The sequence below is a fragment of the Ostrea edulis genome, chromosome 2 (assembly GCF_947568905.1).
Source record: "Ostrea edulis chromosome 2, xbOstEdul1.1, whole genome shotgun sequence".
In the NCBI taxonomy this organism is placed as follows: Eukaryota; Metazoa; Mollusca; class Bivalvia; order Ostreida; family Ostreidae; genus Ostrea; species Ostrea edulis.
This window is the reverse complement of record NC_079165.1, coordinates 36126551-36151882: the sequence shown is the minus strand read 5'-3', so window position 1 is coordinate 36151882 and position 25332 is coordinate 36126551. Positions and strand designations below refer to the sequence as shown.

The following is a 25332-nucleotide window of genomic DNA, read 5'->3' as shown; positions in this document are numbered from 1 at the left end:
GTAGCCATTTTAACTATTATGGTCTTTTATTCTATTTCAGAAGGCAGATATTGCTCTAGCACCTTTCCAAATAACTCCATCACGTTCCAGAGTTGTGGACTTTACAAAGCCATTCATGACAAAAGGAACGAGCTTGGTTGTGAAAAAACCCGAAAGAAGTGTATCTCCCTTTCAGTTTCTAATGCCTTTATCCCATGTAGTTTGGATTACCATATTTGTGGCGTACTTATTCACTGCTTTGATGCTTTTCGCTGTAAGTCGTGTGAACTCTGATAAAAATGAACGCTGTTTAAACAATTTTCGTGAGAGTTTCTGGTATATATGGGGAACTTTACTACGTGGAAATCTAACAGAGTCTCCGACTGGAATATCTAGCAGAATTGTCAGCAGTGCGTGGTGGTTCTTCTCTCTAATTGTGATTTCTGTATATACGGCCAACTTAGCGGCTTTTCTGACAATTTCTAATGCCCACATGCCTATTACATCCGCTGCCGATCTTCCCAAACAGAATGATTACAATTATGGTACTGTCGAAGGTAGCCAAATAGAGAACTTCTTTAGCCAAACTAATATTAGCCACTACCAGGCTATGTATGCTCACATGAAAATAACAGAAGGAGCAATTGTGAGAAGAGTGGAGGATGGGTTTTTTAAATGTAGTCAAGAAAAATATGCTTTTTTATGGGACTCTCCAATCATCCGTCACGCAATTTCTAGTGATTGTAGTTTAATGGAGATAGGGAGTCCATTTGACCTGAAAGGATATGGAATGGCAGCGAGGAAACACTCTCCATATACAGAGAAACTTTCACTTGGAATTTTGAAATTGAATGATAATGGAGTGTTGTACAAGCTGGAGGGCAAGTGAGTGTAGCTTTGATTATAATCAATTTATGTACAAGCTTTAGTTGGATCATAAAGTTATCTGTTTTGAATTGGAAGTGAAAATACATGGGCTATAAATTATATCAAGCATTAAGATAATGTTCAGTAGCCCAGAAGATAATGCTTAAACTTTGTTTCATTTCTACAAATGTTTGACTTCAAATGTAAAGAGTAGAAAACTTTTGGTATGCAGTTAACAATAACGTAAAATCGTTTTCTTGGTACTTCACATATTATGTAGAGGCTTTCTGAAACGGGCTGTGATTCAGTATCAGTTTAGTGCAATGCAGTCCATGACAATCATAATTAATCTATATATAGGACTATCTATATAGATAAGTGTCGCACCCCCTCCTTCATGTACATATAGGGTACTCTATGTAGTAATAGATCTATCCTTTCAATCTAGCACTGCGTTGCTTTGTCTGCTATGGTACATTCAAGTTCCATTTCCGAGTGTTGAGCTTATTGAACTGTAATGTATTTTTTTCTGATCACCGCGAGTCGATGACCTCGTGGCTTTTAAAGCTGAACTCAATATGTGGTGAGTGACAGCATCGGTAATGCAATTTTGACACTTTTCTCTGAGAAATCCCAGGAGGCGTCGTTTTGTATTCCCAGACTCGTCTTCTTTCTGCTGTCGTTTACTTGTCTTGAATTCGCTTTATTAACGAGGTAGAACAACCTGACTTGGCTTCAGAATATTAGCAGCCGTCTATATATATGTAACGGACAATATTCATGAAGTCCACCAAACACCTGCTCTGATCTAAGGCTAATCAAGAAAGAAAAAAGATATCTGTGCTTACACAGTTTTGATTTGACATCCTCTACTGTATTTGCTATACTGTAAATATCATTTTATTCGCAAGAATATTATTTGCATGTAATTTCACGAGACTAGCCATTCGCAAACATTTAGATCTTGCGATGAAACTCTTGTGAACATTGAATGATAATTCGCGAAAGTTATGCCTCGTGGATAAATATATCATTGTATCTTCTCGAAAATGAGGTCTCGCGAAATAAAAGTGCTCTACAGTATCTGAGCACTTCTACTATAAGAAAGGGGGATATATTGTTTTAGTGTAAATTCTTCTCATTTAAAGTTCATACGGCCCATAACTTTTTTATTTTATCATTTTTGATGACCCTTGACCTTTTATTTAAAGTCAAATAATATAATGTGTAGGACTGTTTTTGTCCGGACCATAACTTTTTTGTCTTTTGACATAGGCCTTTGATATTTGGTATGTTGGTATACCATGATAAGACAGTGTGTCGAAAGCCATTTTTATGACCTTGACTTTATGTAAAGGTCAAATAATATAATTTTGGGGTATGTTTTGTCCGGGCCATAACTTTTTTTGTCTTTTGACATAGGCCTTTGATATTTGGTATGTTGGTAAGTTTAATTTACTATCACATGATCTGCTTCTACTATTGCATCCAAACGTTTCAGTTATAATCAAACTTTGCAGTGCTAGATATATACCATCTTATACTTAATATTCCTACGTGTTCTTGTTCTTCATCATCTTTCAACTATAGTCCAGCTGAACATGTCATTACTGGTGATGTTAATATAGTTGAAAATGAAGACCCCAAATCACTTATTCTAAAAGGTCCTAAATACAGAGAACCTCGGTCTTTCAATTGGCGACAGAACTTCATTTCTATTATGAATTCTGTCGAGGATTATGCCAGACGATGGGCTAAATATGAAAAAGAACTTGATACATTGTCAGAATGGATTAAAAGTTTAGGAGGAATATTAAAATCCCGCATTAGACAAATGAAAACAAAAGTACGTAACATCTATCCTTCTGTGTTTAGTAAATCAGAAGTGATAAAAGAATTAGATAGGTTACACGAGGAATATGTTTTGGTTCCAGTTGACAAAGCTTGTAACAACATTGTCTTTGTTTGTAAGGCTCATTATTACAACTGTATTTTAAACGAATAGGGCATTACTTCCACTTTTGGTAATCGTACCTATACACCAACTGCCCTTTCAAAAGACGAAATTCTTCAAAACCATGCTTCAATTGTAGACACATTTAATATCCCAGTCAATGGGTCGGATGAATATGAGTTACCGTACCTATAATGGATTCCTAAACTTCATAAAAATCCTTAAAAACAATGATACATTGCTGAACCTAGTAAATGTTCTACCAACTCCCCTATCTTTGCTCCTCAAGAAAATATTAACAGCTGTGAAGGAGAAACTTCAAACGTACTGTGCGACTACATATGCCAGAAGTGGTGTAAATCAAATGTGGATTCTAAAAAATTCTAAAGAACTTTTAGTTAACTTGAAATCACAAAACTTTTCTCAAATCAACGACATCAAAACGTATGACTTTTCATCACTTTACACGACCATTCCTCACGATAAATGAAAGACTAGACGTTTTGACATAGATAGTTGCTTCTTCAACAAAAATGGAAAAATCAAATATCTATACCTAATGATCAGTTATCAAAAAAATTACTTTGTTAACCACCACTCTGATTCCACGCACAATTACTCTGAAGTTGAAATACAAAATATGCTGGAGTTCCTCATTGACAATATCTTCGTGGTCTTTGGTGATCAGGTCTTCCAACAGTCGGTTGGTATCCCCATGGACATGAATTGTGCTCCTTTCTTAGCTAACCTCTTTTTATATTCCTATGAAGCAGAATTTATTCAAAAACTTCTACATGAGAAGAAAAAATATCTTGCTGTGGCCTTCAATTCGACATTTAGATATATCGACGATGTATTATCTACATGTATTACCAATAATAATTTTCATGTCGATTCAATATATCCCAGTGAACTCGAAATAAAAGAGACCACGGAGTCGTCCACTTATGTTTCATACTTAGATATTTTATTGACAGTAGATATTAACGGCAAACTAACAACTAAACTTTATGACAAACAGAATGATTTGAATTTCTCCGTCGTCAGCTTCCCATATTTTTGTAGGAATATTCCATTATCACCTGCATATGGTGTTTACATCTCTCAACTGATTCGATATGCAAAAGCTTGTTCTGCGTATGGTCCGTTTTTCAATCGAAGCAGGCTACTTACAAACAAGTTGATGATGCAGGGGTTCCAACAGTCTCGTTTAAAATCAGCATATTGCAAATTCTATGGTCGTTATAACAATCTAGTTTGCCAATACAACCTATCATTGGGTCAAATGCTGTCTGACGTGTTCTTGGCAGACTGATTTTGACTACGGATATCTCCATTTACCTGATCAAGATATAGGGCTCATGGCGGGTGTGACCGGTCGACAGGGGATGCTCACTCCTCCTAGGCACCTGATCCCACCTCTGGTGTGTCCAGGGGTCCGTGTTTCCCCAACTCTCTAATTTGTATTGTTTATAGGAGTTATGAGATTGATCACTGTTCGTTATCTTCACCTTGCATCTAGGTGACTGTTATGTACTCCTACTTTTCCACTTTAAAGATAATCCCTAAAAATGTTTTAAAACTATGAAAAATGGAGCAGGATACATCAGTTTTAGTGTACTAAAACAACTCTTCCTAGTAATTGTAGTGAAAATGTTCTTAGAATAAAAGGCCGGATATCAAAGACATTCACATCGTAGTATATATACAACAGCGGACATTCCATTTAATAATTATATTGATATAGGAACATGTTTTTCTTTAGATTTTTTGGTATTCCTACATGTCCGGATCCCCGTTCCAGTGCCAAGAGTCAAGAGATTAAAATGGGTGTGGCCTCTGGGATGTTCTATGTTCTGACAGGAGGCTGTGTACTGGCTTTGGTTGTATTCGTCATTGAATGGTTGCACCATAAGCGTTCCAAGAAGCAAGCTCGTGAGGATAAACAGGAGGTATAAATTAATTTTGACAATATTTTACATCTATATCATATTATACGAGTTATGAGATTGATCACTGTTCATTACTCCTCCTAGGCACCTGATCCCACCTCTGGTGTGTCCAGGGGTTCGTGTTTGCCCAACTCTCTATTTTGTATTCCTTATAGGAATTATGAGATTGATCACTGATTATCTTTCATGTTCATGAATAACAAGTTTTTCTGCATATTGTTTAATGTCACATTCGGGTTTTTTGTTACATTCATGTAGAGAAGTCTCCAGTTTTAGATGATGTGCCACAAAATTGAACATATGCACTAACCTCCATAACAGTGAGGGCTCTTTATCGTGTCTATGCCTACCGTGGCACGGGACCTTCATTGTTAAGGTCACAACCAAAAGACCCGTGGCGTTTATTTCCAACAGCTTAGTTGTCATACAAGCATATTATTTTATAGTGTTACATTCTCTTTCAGACTTTATTTTCTTTCATATAACATTATACATTGTATGCAATTTCCTTTATTTCAATGGATTTATTATCCATTTAACGAGTAAGATGCATTGATAATTTATCTCGAATAAATGTATGTGATATTGAAAATCTGCTTTATTGAAAAACAAAAAAAAATTACACTTAAGGAAAAGAATAATGCCTTTGTCATTTAAAATCATACCAAATAGCACTGAACATCGCATTGCACATGACGTTTTTCTCTTTTAGCTAAATAGCAAGCCCGAAGAAAACAGTGTTCATAATCACGTAGACAGAAATACGTTTCTAGATCTAGGGAGAGACAAAGATGAAGAACTTATCACTGTTTTAACGAGAACGTTGAGCATCGGAGAAAATTCGATCCATAGCAGATGGCAAGGCGAACATCTATAACAGAAACGACCAAATATTGCAACGTCTTCCACTCACAAGTTTCTCAATTGTGATCAAGAGTACATTTGTTCTCATTGTTTTATCAGGGTATTCCCAAATGTCATATTCACAAAATGGTTGTTATGTGTTAGGGTAGTTGAGAGGGATAGAATGTTGTGTTGAATGAGAAGACAAATGAGTTAAAAGTTACAATGTATATGCAAATTGGTTTCTCGTCTTGATGCTATAGTAAATTACCCATTTTGTTCGTGCATCTCAGGAAATGATCACCTTGTATCTTTGTGTTTGTTTCATCTAATTTCACTTTCATTATGATGTGAGGTTCATATGACCCCCGATATATATGGGGTCTTTTAGACTTATATTACTTTGTATATCTCGAATGTGTATACCTCACATTAGCGTTATGGCTGTCTTTGTTATTCAACGTTAGACAGGAGACTTAACTTCACAACTCTGACTGATTTTATTTTCCATTTCATTACAAATGTAACCCTTCTTTAGAACTTCTTGACTAATTCAACCTCCGGTATATATCTAGCTATAATAATAATAATGATAAAGCCTTTATTTATCCAGGATTACATGTTTAGCGATAACGCTAGTTTTCAATATGGTCCTGCATATAACATACATACAGACATATATTAGTAAAAATAAACACAGATTAAAAGAAGTAGAGTACATATAAACTTAAGAAAGAATTATGAATGTAAGATAAATATGAACAACATGAAGCCTAAAAAAAAGTATGGTGATGATCTCCAAGATAATTTCTCTAAAAACACACAACACTTGTTGAGTTCCGTATATATTCACTCAAGGCATTCCACATAGTGCTCCCTGAAACGCTGAAAGGTCTTCTAAAGAAATGCTGTTTTGCCCTGGGTATAAACAATATATTTGAATTAGAATTTCTAGTTTGCCTCTGACTGACTTCTGATACATATTTAAAAACATTTAAATAATCTGGCATTAAACCATGTAAAACTTCATACACTAAAATTATTTTTCTATAGACAAAGTAATCCGACGAAGCTATGAAATATCTTCATTGATAGTTGTGCAATGCTTTTTTATAGATGCACTTTGCTCAGAAAATGGTTTTTTGGAACCTTAAAGCATTGTCAGATATTGCAATACATGTACCAAAACCGATAATCATTTCTTATCCCAATAACCTTAGACTTATCCAGAAGTCATCATCTAGAGACTTTAGAATCACTTTTGACATGGGCGAGTAACAGATGTAATAAACATCATTAGGAAAAAGTATTCCATAATAAAACTAATTTACCATTGGACATTTAAATATAACAACTCGATCGGATTTTTTTTCGAAAAAATTTAATCTTGGGGATTAATTTCTCCTGTAAGTTTTTAAAAACCCTTTAGAAAGTCTTCTTGGATCTAAGTTCCTATAGCAAAATATAATGTCTAAGAAATTGAAATGTATTCAATGATACAGCACTTTCTAGTCGGCTTGAAAAATCTTACTGAGAACAAACTTAAGAAATTCAAATTTCCTACAGAACACAATTATTTCAGGATTTTCACTAAAATTTCCTCTGTGTTTTCCCTACTCTTGATATTCTATTTTTATGTAGTATTTGAGATCAGTTATTGGTTGATATCTTTACTTTTTCATATTAAAATGCTTATACAAAATCATTTTTTCCTATTGGATTTTTAAAAAAGAAGGTTATTACATGCATCGTATCTGTCACATCAAAGTCACCTACGACAAGGGTAGTTCTAGATTATGTAGATGAGCGTCCAGCAGATGACACATGTGGAATTCATGAAAATCCATGTGATATTGGGTACAACTTTGGCTTTATCTCCGAAATTGTCCATCATTACACAAATGTAACTCACACCTGTGAAATCTTTTTTTAACACGAAGTGCGGTGACATACCCCACACTTCATAATGGAATCATATCAGAAGCTTACCTATTTGATATTTGAACAGTTTATGCACTTTATTCTGAAAATGGTACGCTTGAACTTCATTTTGTAAAATGATTATGAATAATTTCGGTTATTCAATGTGTCCAGATGTTCTTTTTATATTTATTTCCATAAAACAGTGGAAATAATGATTGTATATTCAATCAGTAAGAATATAATACAAGGATTTACAATCCCATGAATCATTATTCCAGATGGTGAGATTATCGCATCATGTTTTATGATAAAATGATGAAATGCCAAAAATATTAGTTTGTCAAACTGTTGAATCATAAATCTGGTGGATGATTTAAGGGTGATTAAATAACAAGTAGGAGTATTCATACAAGCTTGTTTACACACAATGGATTATTTGAATAATATCATTAGTTTTGTTTCCCAAGGTATTTTTAATCAGTATTTGGACTGTATGAAGCTGCAGTTTCATAGAAAATATGTCATTCGAAATTGAACGTCTCAAATTTACAGGGTTGCTCTTTGTATCGGCCATTTGTCGTTCATTCAATATGTTATAGCCATTGTAAATAGATTCAGAGTATATGACGCATTATTTAAACTTTGAGCGAAATTATACATCGATATTCTTATTTCAAGCATTAAGTGTCTCAATAAAGGGTTTAATTTGTCCATACAATTACATAATTGTCTACAGCCTTAGTTTGTTTCAGAGATAGTTAAACAATGTTACAATCCTCGCATTATTTGCTACCTCATAAGTTTTAAATTGAGTTTTTTGTCACGATTCTTTATGTATTACATTGATTTCGGTATTGTTTATTGTGTCATGCTAAGAAAACATTAATCATATGAAAAAGGGATTAATTAGCCTCAGTCTCCAAGTGAAAGCTCTTATATTATTTTTCCTGTTTAAATACAATATTCCATAAATAAATAGTTCATTACTTGTACAAACACTATCCTAATAGTTTTAATTGAACTTGGATTGAATTTGAGCAAAAACAGGTACCACATGATTTTATATTGAAGTGTATTTTATCTTAATTGTGTTCTCGTGAGCTAGTTGGGCATTATTGGTTTTGTACATTTTCGTATACGAATCTGAATAAGATTTGGACTATTGATACATTTACGTGCCTTAATAAAATGTTTTACTTGCACTCTAATGGTCTTATTTTTTCAATCTCAAACATTAAATACTTGAAGATGATCTATGATTACAGAGCCAAGTTTCATACTATTGCTAAATGATCTGTGTCATACAATATCAGTTCTGGTTTTCTCCAAATCGCTCTCTGAAGGCCGAAATAACAAAGCGAAACGATAGCTAAGATGTGTATTCTTTCTGATTTTCTGTATGGACAAATATTAAGTACTGCCATGGAGAAAGAATCACAGCGATCTCTGTTTGGAGTCATGTAACGTATGACATTTCGATGAGCAATTTGATGTTTTCTTAAGCTGAAATAGACCCAATTTTCTGCGTCGGGTTTTTTATATCACTATTCCAAATGGTGAGACCAATTTACTCTTATTTTTTCTTGTTACCAATAAACCCAGCAGAGGTCATTTCAAATCATAGGGGTCATATTCATTGCTATTAGTAAAGCAGCAAAGCATATAAATCACACTGATATTTTCCCGATCTTCCGTCATATATCTGGGGAGATTGTTCGATTTTTATCTGTAAAAAGTATTGCTAGAGCTTCAACTATTGATTGAATAATATGTTGTACAGCAGACGATCTCTGTACTTCATGACTAATGAAAATTCTTACAAAGACTTTGATGAAAGAATTTCCCCCAAAATTTTGTTTTTCACTTTTGACAGTCAAAATATACTATCTAATGTCTTTGAAAGGTTTCACAAAAAATATGGTCAAACATTTTGGCTGAAGATCTTTATAAGGGGTTTATTATTTGTTGTGTAAACCAAGATTGAGGTTTGTTATTGTTTACAAAGTCTTGAAAATGTATGATTGACGATATAAGTTTATGGTACATGTACATATCACATTTAAATTATTCTTTAGGTAAAATGTGTCATTTAAAAGTTAAATTTGTGTCTGTGCAATATTAGGATGCTTTGAATTATAAAATTAAAATTTCACTAGTTTGTTTGTAAACATAATCAAGGCTTGGGTCTTGTTTGCATAACACAGAGATAAGGCTAAAATATTGCCCATATCCTTGTATCAAGAAGGTCCAAATTTTGGATGTAAACTTTAAATGGGTCATATCTTTAAAATTTAACATAAAAAATAAAATAAAAATGGGGAAAACCGTGAACCAGCCCCTTTAAAAGGGGAAAGATAAGAGAAATACTTATATATCTCTACATTTTAAGATATAGAATATGAATATGTATCAAATATACATGCATGGTTATGTTCATAAAATATGAGTGATATCTGGGCGAGGGTAAAATCAAAAACTTGGCCCCGTTCCCTTGATGACGTAATAGAAGGTGAGGCTCGTAAAGCCCTCTTCACGTTTTGGACTTGGACCCAAATATCACACACATTTTCAATACAAATGCGATATTTTGTTTATCCTGCAACTAAATAACTCTTTACCCATCGAAAATTCCTCATATCACGTTTGAAAAGTAATATAGAGCGTCGTGTCGGAAATTGCGCCTTTGTAACACTGTGAACTTCGAAAACTAGGTGTATATACGTCATACTACAGAATTAAATACAACATACATGTACCATGAACATGATGGTGCAGTAGTTTTCTCAATCACTAGGCCTATATAATTTTCATTCAATTTTTGCTTTATATTTTATTTTTGCAATTTTTATATTATCTTAAATTAAGCAAGAATTACAGAACTGAATTGTAACTTGCGCAATAATCTTTCTAAAATTAATCATCAACATAATATTCGTCTTCTTTCGATGAATAGAAACATGATAAATAAGTATTTTGTTCTTCACATAGCATAACAATTTTTTTTTTTTAATACACCTAGAAAGCATATGCCTGAGACACTTTCCTTAACCATCAATAAGGGCTCGTAAACCCTTGAATAAATTAAATAATTTATTGAGATATGAATTCCCTATACGATGGGTTACTACACTATAAAAATGCTGACTAGCGTAAGCCATACATAAATGATTTAAACTACATATAAATTTCTTTTTTCATGCGATCTTTAGGCCTACAAAATCAATGTATCCATCAATTCTGGAAAACAAGGTTCGTACAAATTGATTTTTTTAAAATGTTGAATTTTCACTTAAGTCTAAGCTGTTGCATGTAATTTGCAATACCCGGTGTTTGTTTCAACACCTTGTCTTTTATATCGCTACATCTGTTTCATAATCAATGAATGATTTGGAGGCAAATCTCTTTGTTCAAAGCTTCAGATTAACAGTGTATTAATGTGTGTTTATAAAACAGGTCTCGCCTTTCCACTGTAAATATTCTTCAACTTTAGAAACATATGTCTCAAATTAATGGTTATCATTTTTGCGCTGTAAGCCACACAAAATATCACATACCCCCTGTTGATAACCTGTAGTTAAAAAATGGGATGCTAATGATATATCTGAGAAAATTGAATTTTCCCTGACTCCAAGATAACACACGTGGGAGCTATTGATAAAGACTTGTTCCTTACCATCTGTTGGAGCAGTGTACGTTAGAACTGTTAATGATTTCCGTTAAATAATATGTTAAGTTGATTTATCAATTTTTTATGCCTTTGCAATGTGCAAAATCATTAGCATTTCCATTTTTATTGCAATATGTCAACGTTCTTGATCAGATCAGCAACACCATCAATTTCACCATGGTCAACATATTCCAAATTGTATACACTAACCTCTGTCTCGTGTTAGTTCCTTCAAATAGTATGGATGGCCACAGGTCATAAAAAATATTCAGTAGATAGAATTTTGTCTGGAAATGGAATTCTAATGGATTACATAATTCAAATAATTAGAAATTCACTAGGATTTTGATTTCTCAAGCATCAATAATGAAAGCATGACAAAAATAGAAAAATGCAATAATTGAACAAAGGAAAAAAGCAACGTGATACAAGTAGGAGGAAGATTGATCAATTATTTAGTTTATTACCCCGGTCCTACTACTAACAGTGGAAGAACTAAATAATATATTTTGTTTCATCTTTTATAGCAGTCAACTATTCATAAAATTAAAAAGAAAATAGAACATAAGATTTAGCATATGATGGACTAAGAACGGTAGGTTGGAATTTTTACATTTAGGGATTAAAATAATCACGGATAAGAAGAATAATTAGGAACGATAACTCCAAATGGAAAATTTTGTCAGATGAGATAAATCGTTCAATACAGGACCAGATTTTATTGACCATATAAAAGAAAATGCATTTTAGAGAGATGTATTGACGCCTTTCAAAGAAATTCAAGATAATTATGAAATTGAAATTTAATTAGCCACTGTGGTATATTAGCCTTATTAATAGATATAGAAATGGTAATGAGTCCATGCTTTATAAGTCATAGTATGAAAAAAGTTTTAAAATTTTCGAAGTTAATTAGATAAAAACGGTAGTTTCTTATCCCTGGAAACACTTCATAATCATTAAATAAAAACGGAAATTTATTATCCCTGGGAAAACTTCAAAATCAATATTCAGATTAATCATTTGACCTTTACAAAGAATTAGTCAATATCATACCGATAGTTAGGCCGTTCTTGGCACACTTGTTTTGACTACGGATAACTCTGTTTACCTGATCGGGATATAGGGCTGACAGCGGGTGTGACCGGTCGACAGGGGATGCTTACTCCTCCTAGGCACCTGATCCCACCTCTGGTGTGTCCAGGGGTCCCTGTTTGCCCAACTATCTATTTTGTATTGCTTATAGGAGTTATGAGATTGATCACTGTTCGTTATCTTCACCTTTCAAGTCATACCGATAGACAAAAAATGATAGTAAATTCCCTGTAAAAAATCGTCCATAAACCATGATATTGCATTGAACGTCAAAGTCTTTGTATTTACGAAAAGGAAAGTCTTAACCTACAGATATATGTAATATATCATGAATAGACGAAATCAATGGTAAAACCAATTGGTAAGAAAATGAGATGGTATCTAAATATTACAGAAAAACAATGAAATGCAATATATACTCTCTCTTTTACAGCCCTACAAACGATAAATTACAATGGTTTCAATACAGAAGTAATTATTACCAACAGTTGTATGCTCAACATTGGTAAACCAAACCCAAATTTTTGTGATTTCTGTAAAAGCAAAGGAGAAACAATTGATCACTTATTATGGAATTGCTACATTGTCTGACAGTTCCTGGATGATTTCATCAAGTTTGTAATGTCAACAATATAATGCTAATCTGGGATACCAAAACCTTCATGTGTTGAGAACTAAACAGTGGTGAAATATCAAAACCATCCTTTATTTTAGTGATGTTCATAAAACATTACATAGATAAAATGCGATGTTTAAATCATAACTTATCAGTGCATGGCCTGCCAAATGAAATCAAGAGTCTCGTTAAAAACCTTAAAACACAACAAATAGGAAACTAATAATATTAATGAATTCAACACAAATTGTAGGAACAGTCCCTCCTGATCGTTGAAAGTTACTGTCCTTTCTCTTTGTGTCCTAATATTCTCCCTTTCTTCCTTTGTAGAGGAATTCTATGTTATCTCATTATCTTATCACGATATAAGATGTGTATTTGGAGGATTAATAAAGATTCACTGCAAGGAAAATAATGTTTGTTCTTTACTTCCCATCAACAAATTATTGACAATAATTGCAATTCATCATACCTATATTATATGAAAAGCAGGATATTGTACCATATACCTGAAAGGTGAAGATAAGGAACAGTGATCAATCTCACAAGTCCTATAAGCGATATAAAATATAGAGTTGGGCAAACACGGACCCCTGGGTATACCAGTGTGGGATCAGGTTCCTAGGAGGAGTAGGCATCCCCTGTAGACCGATCACACCTGCTGTGAGCCCTATATCTTGATCAGGTAAGCATAGTTATTCGTAGTCAAAATCCGTGTGCCAAGAACGACCTAACAATCGGTATGAAACACGTCATGTAACGATTTAGTTTGAATTGCTGTAAACCTGACAATATTAAGATATTGATGAGGTATCGTTACTGACTAATCATAAAGTTTTCACCATTTTACTTTCAGTTTTGCTCGGTACATCAATACAGTTCCCTTGTCACTGTCTACTGACATTCTGTGGCTATAATCTAGTGAATTATTAAGACCTGCAGGCTCGATTTGAATTTTCTACAGATATACACAAACAATGTATCTCTTATTTCCATTTGAATGTCCTCAGCAGACGAGATAATGCTCATTAGCACGTACCTAAGGAAGTCAGTTAAAGACCCCAATACAAGAATGGAGGTTAGTGAAGCTTCATTTCTTTTAATTAGGAATCTCACACAAAGAGGGCAACACTGATGAGCTTGAAATGACAAAAATGATTCAACTCATGCCTTTTTATAGCAGTTCGCAAACCATTGTGAATACACTCGTAAAACCATTTACAGTAGATTCTGTATTTCTGGCAAGTACACAATAGCCTTATTTCCACGGAATATGAAGCAATAGCGTTATAAAATTGCTACGTTATAAAATTGCTATTTTATTTCATAACAGTACAATATTACATGTAGCGTTTGTAAATACTTGACTGATAATAACCTATAACAATGGCATGTAGTACAACAGTAAACTCAAATAGAAAAAGTAGTTACAGAATCTTGTAAATTTTCCAGATTCATTCATTTTTAGAACTGTAGGTATTAACATTATTGGACGATGCCTCATCTCCCGCAGGATAGATAAAAAAAAAAATAGGTGTATTAGTATACAATGAAATGTTCCGCGTTGGCCTGAATGCAAAATATGTCGCTCCTTATTCAGCATCATACCTTGCAATGTTCGTCTTCTGTCAAGTAGCACACAAGTGCCAGCTACTTGTCGAAATCTGCGGGCATATTCCTTAATTAATGGAGATAGAGCCTTTCCTTTCAACAAAAGCCACATATTCATAAAGATCTCGCACACTAAAAGAATATCTGCACGTAAAACATTTTCTTTGAACTTTAACGAAGTGCATGCTAGTTTGTATTGTAACACAAAGAATTTGGATTGAGTATCTTCATTTGGTCTAATTCTACCATAGTAGTCAACCGACATAAAGAAGGATTTGAGTATCTTCATTTGAAATTAATTCGAATAATGTTAAAGTGGAAGCAGACATACAAGTCAAATTCGGATAACATGTATTTTCCTTTATGACATTTTGAACATTGCAATATTCGATCTTTTCCATTTGTATTGTATGCTTTTTCATTTTATTTTTTAAAAAATCATTTGTATTGTATATTTTCCAACTGTATGAATTTTAAATTTGTATTTTTTATTCATTTGTATTGCACATTTTCCATTTGTATTCTATAGTTTCCATTGTATTTTATATTTTTCATCTGTATTGCACCATTTTTTTTTTTTCATTTTTATTGTATTTTTTGTAATGTATAATTTTTCACATGCATTGTATAGTTTTTCGTTTGTATTGTATCTGAGGGGGTGTTTAATGGAAAAGATCAAACATTGTAATGTTTACATGTAACACACCATATACCTGCTATATTGACAGTATATATGCATATACACTCGTTAGAAAACGAAAATAATATAAAATTCAGATGAAAATCTGTTCGGAGTTTTTGTGTGGTGCTTTATGTCCCTTTCGAGAATTATTTTACTCATGTAGAGACGTAAATGGATTTCTCGAAAAAACATCAAACTTTGATTTTAGTTTTCTGTTATTTAAGCAATCAAAATTTGAATAAAATCTCAGACTGAAGTCCAAGTTTCCACTTGGAAATCCTGGCCATTTTAGGTAAAGTGTCAAAAGTCTATCGTTGCTTTGTAAGGCGCTCTTAACTATAGCAGAGAGAGAGTTCATCGTCCCAAATTCTATCTTGGCATTGGACCTCTGTTGCAAGGTTCATGTGAATTTGATTTTTGTAATTCGAGATTGAAAGAGTCTTTATGAGATTGAATGGCATATTTCCCTAAAATGAAAGCCATTCCTAAATTTAAAAAATATACAAAATGAGACAGCTCGCTAGATTGGTGCTCATTACTATGCATACACACAACCGGGGAAGTATTGTGTATCACTCTAAAAACATTCAGAATAGAATTTTCAAATTTATTGTTTCACAAAGACAATATGCAATTGTACATGTTAAATGGCATTATGTCTGTTATCTTACTTCACCAAACGATACTTTTTCTTTTCCAAACAACGTAATAAAGATATCGGTACAGAATCAGAGTAAATTGTTGGAAAACGACTTGAAAAGTATCAAGAATACCCATTTTCATTTCCGTTTCCTTTTCTGTGGATAACCGTGAAGAGGTATCCCCGTGTTTCCATGAACCTTTACTCGCGAGACAAACATTTAATTCAACACCACGTGTTCGTATGAACCTTTACTCGCGAGAAAAACATTTAATTCAACACCACGTGTTTGCATGAACCTTTACTCGCGAGAAACACATTTAATTCAACACCACATTATCAGTTTTGCAAGACTAGCGTTTTAGAAATTAAAGAAAAGTATCTCAGGGGCGGATCCAGGAATTGCGGTGAGGGGGATGCAAGTTTATGAGGCAGGGGGTCTGGACGAAACCCTGGATTTGGCAGATTCTATAGGGCCTGAAATATGTCTCCTAAGTAGGCAGTTTTACTATTTTCTGTCATTTTAATAAGATGAAATTAAGAAAATGACCAAAAAAAATTAAGGATTTTTGGAAAAAATGTAAGTTTTCCCAATAAAAATAATTAAATAAATCAAAAGATTTTGTCATTTACTTTTCCGAGAGTGGAAGAAATTATGGCTTCTTTTACCATTTACATTTTCCTAAACAAGAGACTACGATTTACCTAAATTTTGAAAAATCTTGATAGGGGGGGGAGGAGCCGCAGGCTGAGCCCCCCCCCCCCCCCCCCTTAAATCCGCCACTGTATATGTTTTTAGATACAGAATTTCAAATAAGAGTACGAGTCCCCCCTGAAACGCTACCGACACACGTTATGCATGCAAGGTGAAGATAACGAACAGTGATCAATCTCATAACTCCTACAAGCAATACAAAATAGATAGTTGGGCAAACACGGACCCTGGACACACCAGAGGTGGGATCAGGTGCCTAGGAGGAGTAAGCATCCCCTGTTGACCGGTCACACCCGCCGTGAGCCCCATATCCTGATCAGGTAAACGGAGTTATCCGCAATCAAAATCAGTGTGCCAAGAAACCTTTTATTAGATTGGTGTTTTTAAGTTGAGTTTTACCAAAGAGGAATATCATATAAGGGTTTTTCATCTTATTGCATCTTATCTGTTTACCTGATTGAGATACAACGCTCACGGCGGGTGTGACTGGTCGACAGGGGATGCTTACTTCTCCTTGGCACCTGATCCCACTTCTGGTACATGTATGACCAAGGGTCCATGTTTCCCCAACTCATAATTTTATATTCCTTATAGGAGTTTACAGATTATCTTCACTTTTTATTATCTTAAGGTAGAGACCGATAGCAACCACGTGATCAGTAAAAATCGTGTATTTTCACGTGTAGCCTGGTACCCGAGGCCTTCCGATGTTCAAAGTTCTTTGAACATCGGAAGGCCTCGGGTACCAGGCTATTTTCACGTGAAATTATTTTTCGGAATTCCGTACATCGCCATAGAGTAGTTGAAAAACAAAAAGGGGTTCCGAAAGTACAAGTTGTTGCTGTGACTGAATCGATGATTGAGAGGGTCGTCTCGACGAAAGATATAGAAATTTGGCCATAGTTTAGATTAGGAATACGTCAATGTAATAATAGTGGACTAAATGTTTCGTCCGTGCAGAATGGCACTTTTTACCTCACGAAATTCACCACCATGCATAGCTGCGCTACGTAAACAAAGTTGTTGATGTAGCGTGATCGTGATGTCCGAGTGCTGCGAGTTTCAATACTGTTTATGTAGTCATTGAGAGTTTAAACAAAGTTTCTTCTGAGAAGAGGAATTCTATGGATGCATTCAACGTGGACAACGAAATCATAATTTCGTTTGGTAAGTGAAAAAAATGGCAAATTGAATTTGTATTCAACCCACTTTTCCTCTGCTATTTCACAACGCGATTTTATAATAACATCTATCATGCCTATAAACGCACAATTTGGAGCTGTTTCATTTTTTGTGCATTTATGTATTCCATATGTGCCCAAAATATAACTCCTGCATGTGCATGTAATTGTAAATGGATGTCATGTATATGCCAGATTTGAAAAAAAAAAATAGGGTTCTCACAAGTTTGAGGGGGGGGGGGTGTTGCACTAAAATTCTATTTGGTATAAATGATAGTACTTATAGTATCTTGAAATTTCATTGACTTGAGAGATATTTCAAATCTGGGGTTTCATGTTTCATGCAAGCATGTAGGTCTACAAAACTTTATTTAAAATATTTGTAAAATCACAAGCCCCCCTCATAGACAAATAAATGTATTGTATGAAAATAAGATATGTATGTCCTTCTCTTGACCCACACTCCGTAAAGGAGACAGGTCTGATAAATCTAGAGTTGACTTGTTTTGATATTATTAGAATGAACTGGCAGTTTATGAAAACATATCTGGCATCTCATATTGTAATATGATAATTATGATGTTTATTCACCTCATTAAGGACCCGGGGGTGGGAGGGTATGTACAGTTTAAATAGAAGGTAACTTTAACAATATGAAATAAATAACAATCATGCAGATGTACTACTACTGCAAGAGTTCACATTGCTGCACTGTACACATTTAACATACATGTAGTGTTACATATGTAATACTGATTTCAGACAAGATTTTAAAAATTAACCTAATAAAATACATGTTATGTGTGTAATTTTCAATATATCAGCATTTTAAAGTTCACTAAACATGCATTGAGACACACAATTTTAAAATTGACATTGTCTGACACAGTATAATTAATGATTAATACTGACTGTGCAAATATTAATTATGATGATTTTTTTCTAAGCATCATCCTAAGGACCAGTGCAAGTTGAAATGGGCTTCCAGCCAACAACTTCAACAGCAATTTGCCATGAAAATCAGCAAGAAAGGTACAATATTTTCTATCTTAGTAAGATAGAATTTTTCATTTTAACACCAGACATTTATAAAGACAATTCTTAGTATATTAGATATTCATCTTTTTTTCAATATTTGAATATACAGAATATATTTTTTATAACAGGTACTTCATTTACATTGATGATGTCATATCCCCTGGACCCCACAACTTTACAGGTTACAGAGAAAATTCAAGAACTTCTGCAAAATGTGGGACTTGGATAGAATCAATAATGTATTTGTGAGCCCAGAGCAATGGATATATTGTGCAACATACTAAAGTGTGAATTTAATGGAAAACAAGTACATGTACTCATGTATTACATGTCTTTTTTAAAGACAATAATATTGTATAAATATAGAGGAAGTGTCATTGTTGATTATTCTAAGTTTTTGATATATCAAAATGAGTAAACATTTGTAAATGAAAATAAAATACCAATTTTATTACTTTAATCAATGTGTTTGAATTTCTCATTTTCTAACCCCACCCCACCCCCGTTACACACACTCGGTGCATATATACTGTGAATGCAATATGCATGCATTCTAAGTTATCCAAGCGAGTTTTTGTTTCAGTGTGAGACTACAAGTAGGACTCGTAAACTTATGAAGAGACATATATATTTGTGAGAGCAAGATAGCTGATATGAGCCTTGAGATCAATGGGTCGAGCCGCGGTGGTGGTCTAGAGGTTAGAGCGTTCGCCCCGCATGCGGAAGGCCTGGGTTCGAATCCCGGCCGCGACAGACCTGAGTTGTTGAAACAGGTAGTGACAGTTCCATTGCCAAACGCTCAGCATCAGGTGTGAATGTCACTGGTCCTCGGAGATGACCTTCAAAACGGATGTCCAGTGTCACAGTAGATGTGGCACGCTAAAGAACCCTCACTGCTCAATGGCCGTAAGCGCCGAGCAAAGGCCTAAATTTAAAGCCGTTCACCGGTCTTGGTAACGTCTCCATATGAGTAAAAAATTCTCGAGAGACGTTAAACAAGATACAATCAATCAATCCATGGGTCGATTGGGTGGAAATCTTCCCATTGATATTAAATATAAAGTTGTTATTTAAACATATTTGGTGCACTATGCTGTATAATCATATCAATTTCTTATAATAGGTAATCGTGTCTGGTTATTATAAAAAAAAATGTATGAAAAATAACTAAATATTAATGCAATCATTGTGAGTGCAAAAAGGTCAATCGCAAGAGCACATACATAAATGCATTGGCGGATATAAGGGGTGGGGTGGGGGCAACCGGCGCGAGCCCCCTTAAAATTTTCAAGTTTAAAGTAAATCGTGGTCTCTTGTTTAGAGAAATATATACGATAAAAGAAGCCATAATTTCCTCCACTCTCGGAGAAATAAATGTCTGACAAAATCTTTTGATTTATTGAATTACTTTTAGTGGGAGAACTGCTACTTTTTCTAAAAACCCTTAAAATTTGCGTTATTTTATTAATTTCACCTAATTAGAAATGACAGAAAATAATGAAAATGACTACATAGGAGACATATTTTAAGCCCTAAAAAATCTGTAAAATCCAGGAGTTTCTGGGGAATCGCCCCCCCCCCCCCCTTCAAGGCGGCCCCCAGACCCCTGCCTCATACAGTTGCACCCCCCTCCCAACTTCAATTCCTGATCCGCCCCTGAAATAGTTTATAGAAACCTTCTTATTGTCATGTTCAATTTTCAAAGAGGTAATTTGGGAATGCTTAAACATTCTGAGTTATAAAAAGGTCAGTAGTTTATCTCTTTCTTCTCAATGCACCGAGTGCAATTCATGACGTCTATGTTCCTGCTCATTCTTTCTCATCCATACCATGCAGTATATTAAAGGGGTTGGGATGTAATGGAGACATTTGTTTTAACAAATATAAATTGTATTTCAATTTTGTATGGGGATTTTTATTTGGGAAAACTCTTGATATTAATCATCAAATATGATGACGTATGATAAATCTATATTCTGAGTGTAAGTGCACAAAGGTCAACAACGAGAACTACAACAAAATATAAGCTAAAATTTGAAATACATACTTTCTGTATTATATTTATTAATTTAAAAAAGGTATTACAAAGAATCTTCGAATTTCAGCAAGCTGTTTTTGATGGATTGTTTACAACATCTTTTAATAGCCCTTTTTCTTACGAAAATGTGTAGTTTGTTAAAAGGGGGTGGGGTTAGGAATTTTTTGCTAGTTCCATATTGAACCCCATTATGGTGTATAATTTTTTTCATATATTTTACTTACTAATAGACTGACCACTTAATGAAATAAAATAAGAAATTTGATGGGTAATTTTTTTGCAGCTTAAGCAAAGGTATGACCCTGTGTGCAAATATTGTGCACTGTTTTAAGGTAACTGGCCAATGTAGCTCTGTTGAAGTAATGTTGTTGCATGTTAATAATGATTGCTGAACTTGAAATTGATGTGTAATATACAATTATGTGAAAGGTTGTTTGGAACCATATATGACAAATTATGATCCTTTTTACAATAAAAATGTTATAGCTCTATTTGTATATTGCTCTCTACTTATTTTTCTTCACTTTTTACGCTTTACAAGGACTAAAGAAGGTGTTGTTAAAATCGCCATATTTCTCAAAAACAAGGTCGATTACCTACATTGATTTTTTATTATGTTTTATATCGAAGCTTCATCATAAACATATATCAAAATAAAAAAAATTCAATGGTTAATTTTTTTAGCATCAACCTATCAATCTCTACCTTAAACAGATTAAGAAAGACAGCTTGTTTGGCATGAAAATCCATTGTTCATGATCATGTTTTACAATTAATACATGTAAACGCTAATGCTCAATAGTGTCTCGCTTGATCCCTTTGACATAATGAAGGAAAGATTAGTGCGTTGAAATATTGCTAAATGGATTGTACTGATTCATTTGAAATATTGGAAATAGCGACCAAAGACATTTCATTGGCATCCATAGTAAGTCACTGATTTCGCATTCCTTCATGCTCAAATTAAACCTTTGTAGAGAATCGTAAGTTACGTCCACTACTTAATAATTGACACCATGTTGATTGACTTAACATGTTAATGCATCAAGAATGTTTTTCATTCTCAGTTTTAGTTTGCCCGGATGAACTTTATGCTTCATATCGTACAAATATGTTGTTTCTTTTTAAACATGTCTGAACCCTCTGTTATGCCTCATAAAGTGAAAGTATTACTTCGTTTGAATTCTTCTCGAATCCTGGACATCAATCAGATTATGGCATGTGACCTATTGTGATTGATGGTTGTCCGCCGTCGCACGTTGACAGTTGATCATAACCAATATCTCTAAATGCACCTGACCAACTTTTTATCAAATTGCGTATGGAGGAAAGCGAAAGATCTAACAATTGTTATGAAACCCGACCTAACGACAGGTCGTATTTGCAAATTAGATTATTATAACGACCATAGAATCTGCGAAATACTGACTTTAACAAGACTGTTTAAAATTCTGTAACATCAACTTATTTGTTAATAGCCTGTCTAAATTTTAAAATTGAACATGTCTTGAACAAGCTCTCGCATATTAAATCCGTTGAGAGATATATACACCATATGCAGGTAACAATGGAATATTATTACATGAATATGGGGAGTTAATAATGGAGAAGTTGAAATCATCCCGTATGTCATAAACTTGAGCCGTTAATTTACCCTTGATTTCTTTGTTCAAGAAGAGACCCACGGTCATTATCGGTCATCTGAGTATTATAAGTATCACAAGACTAGTCCCAAGTGGTACAGAATAGAGAAAAAAAAATCCTGTTCTGAGTATCTAAGATAAATTCTGATATACAGCAACAGTATCAAACAAGATGTGTTCTTAATACTTAAATGCCCTCGAACGTGTCTATACTGATGAAAAGCTTTACGTAATATATGTAACATGAACATGATATGACTAATTTGGATCCATCCTAATGTCAAAACCCTGGGGTTGCGAAATTCACAATTTTGGTACATCCTTTTCTGTTTTTTCCTAAATATGCATCTTCGTAGTCTTTGGTGATCAGGTCTTCAAACAGTTGGTGGTATAAATTGTAAATTTCAGGACTCCTGCACCCCCCGTGGCCTTAAGGACGGGACATATACTGACAAAAATTGAACAATTTTCACAAATCTTCTCTATAACCACATATCTTGTTCCAAAGATGCTTTACAGAATTGGAATGGCAGTTATTAAGAACTTAAAAATGTTCAATTGTTAACAGACGATGCACGGCGGACATTAACGGACGCAGACCAATTGCAATAGGTCACCAGAGTTTACTCAGGTGACCTAACAATATATCCAAACATGAAATATCGGAAGACTCTGTGCTATCTCTAATTTTGAGTTCACGAGGATATATCGAATAGACATATGAACGAAAGTGAATATTGTTAATAGGTAAAACAGCATCGATGTATCTAAATGTCGAGTTAAAGGTCATAGCAAGAGATTCTTTTTTTTCCTCATGTTAAGATTTTGAATACAGTCTGCCTCAAAATATGAACGAAAATGAACATTCTTGATAGATAAAACGTCGACATCTCTAAATGTTGAATTGAGGGCCACAGCAAGATTTTTTTCTTCTCATGTAGAAACTTTTGAATAAATTATGCCTCATAAGAATATAAAAATATACGTCGGCTAATAAAGGAGCACAATTCGTGCCCATGGTAATTTCAAAAGACTGTTGGAATAATTGATCTCCAAAGACCACGTACATATTATCAATGAGGAACCCCAGCATGTTTTTATTATTAACCTCAGAGTACTTGTGCTTAAAATCAGAGTGGTGCTTAACAAAGTAATTCTTTCGATGACTGATCACAAGATATGAATACTTCCGAGTTCCATTTTCATTGAAGAAACAGCTGTCTATGATGCCAAAAGGCTCAATGTTTACTAGTAATTTATCGTGAGGAATGACTATGTACGGTGTTGAAAGGTCGTACGTTTTGATGCTGTTAATTTTGGAAAAGTGTACACCACTTATCGCATATGTTGTGGCACTTTACGTCTAGCGTTTCATCACAGCTGTTAATACTTTCGTGAGGAGTAAAGATAGGGGCTTGGTAGAACATTTACTGGACCCAGCAATGTATCTATGTTTGTAAGGGTTTTTGTGAAGTTTAGGAATCCAGTATAGGTACGGTAACTCATATTCATTCGTCCCATTCACAGGGATATTAAACGTGTTTAAAACTAAAACATGATTTTGAAGAATTTCATCAAGGAGTTAGTCTTTTGTGGTGGGTGGCAGACAAACACATATAATTTATAACAATCTATATGCTTCTAAAAATAACAGAATGCATATCTGTATATCTGTAGAGATTTTTGTTGAAGTTTTGTAATTTGATACGTATACGGTAACTCATATTCATTCGTGCCATTGACTAGGGGCATTAAATGTGTTTCAAACTGAAACATGATTTTGCAGAATCTCATCTTTGGAAAGGGAACTTAACCTCTGCAACTCTTTCACGTTTGGTTTACTAAACACATGGGAATAAATGGTAGGCAATTTACTTTTAACTTGGCAAATACGAGATTTTAATATTCCTCTTATATTTTTATCCATTTTGACAAAGTGTCGAGTTCTTCATTTTCATATATTTAGCCCAACGTTTAATATGTTATTTCTTTTTAAATCGTCTTCTTGTCTCCTGGACATTAAACTAAATTAGCACACAGTAAAATTGAGGAGATAATTACCTTTTTCTCCACATGGGGCAGGGACTTAAATGTTAGGGCAAGGCTCTATGTTTCATACACAGTCAATAAGCAGTCTTTCTTTAAAATTGCAATACCAAACAACTAATCTTACCATTCAACACAGACTGCATAGGACGCATTTACCGAAACTGAAATTAACAGTAAAGAGTCCAGACTACAGAGAAGGGCTACATGTATATGGAAAAACAACTTTGATTCTTAGAGTCTTTTACTTTATGCCTGAGCATACCGCATAACAATTTTAAGTACAGAGCAATGACCCCTGTAAACAATGTCTAGATGTTATAAAGGAATCACCATATCTGTCTACATGACCATCTCCTATCCATTCCTCCCACTTTGCGTCTAGGAAACAACGCTATAATTATTGAGATATTAGAAGTTCATATTCGACACCAAGGTTGTGTATGATGACTAGATGATATGTAATAATCGATCACAAAATTCCAATGCACTCACAACACTTTCCATATATATATGGAAAATATTTTTGCATGATACACATCGAATGTTAAGCCCGATGATATTTTTTATTTGTGGGCATTTTGCCGACAATAAGCCTAATCAAAATGAGTATATCTTCAAATACAACAATCCTTCATCCTTCACAAATCTATACTTATCAATTAACAAATTTTGCCAATAAACTCCGAAATGCTTGTTCAAGATTTACTGCTTGCACCTTTAATATTGCTTCATATGTGAGGCGAAGTCCATAAGCTATAATAGAGTCTTACTTGATTAGTAAATATCGTAAACTTAATTAAAAATCTACTTTCGCTTTCGATAAACTACCTTGAAATAGC

General features: G+C 34.0%; 1 protein-coding gene and 1 long non-coding RNA gene across 8 annotated transcripts in view; both read left to right on the top strand.

Annotated features, from left to right (window-relative positions):
* LOC125681110 (glutamate receptor ionotropic, kainate 2-like) overlaps positions 1–8721 on the top strand; it is a 38656-nt gene extending 29935 nt beyond the window's left edge. For all 7 annotated transcript variants that reach the window (XM_056153893.1, XM_048921035.2, XM_056153892.1 and 4 more), the window contains 3 exons: positions 41–864; positions 4566–4752; positions 5465–8721. In XM_056153893.1, the coding sequence (XP_056009868.1) occupies positions 41–864; positions 4566–4752; positions 5465–5629 (1176 nt within the window). In that variant the 3' untranslated portion in view covers positions 5630–8721. The remainder of the gene's footprint in view (positions 1–40; positions 865–4565; positions 4753–5464) is intronic.
* A 9759-nt stretch (positions 8722–18480) lies between these two features.
* On the top strand, positions 18481–19128 carry LOC130051643 (uncharacterized). The gene is made up of 2 exons (XR_008799912.1): positions 18481–18757; positions 18892–19128. It is a non-coding gene; the product is annotated as an uncharacterized LOC130051643 (long non-coding RNA).
* The last annotated feature ends 6204 nt before the right edge of the window (positions 19129–25332 follow it).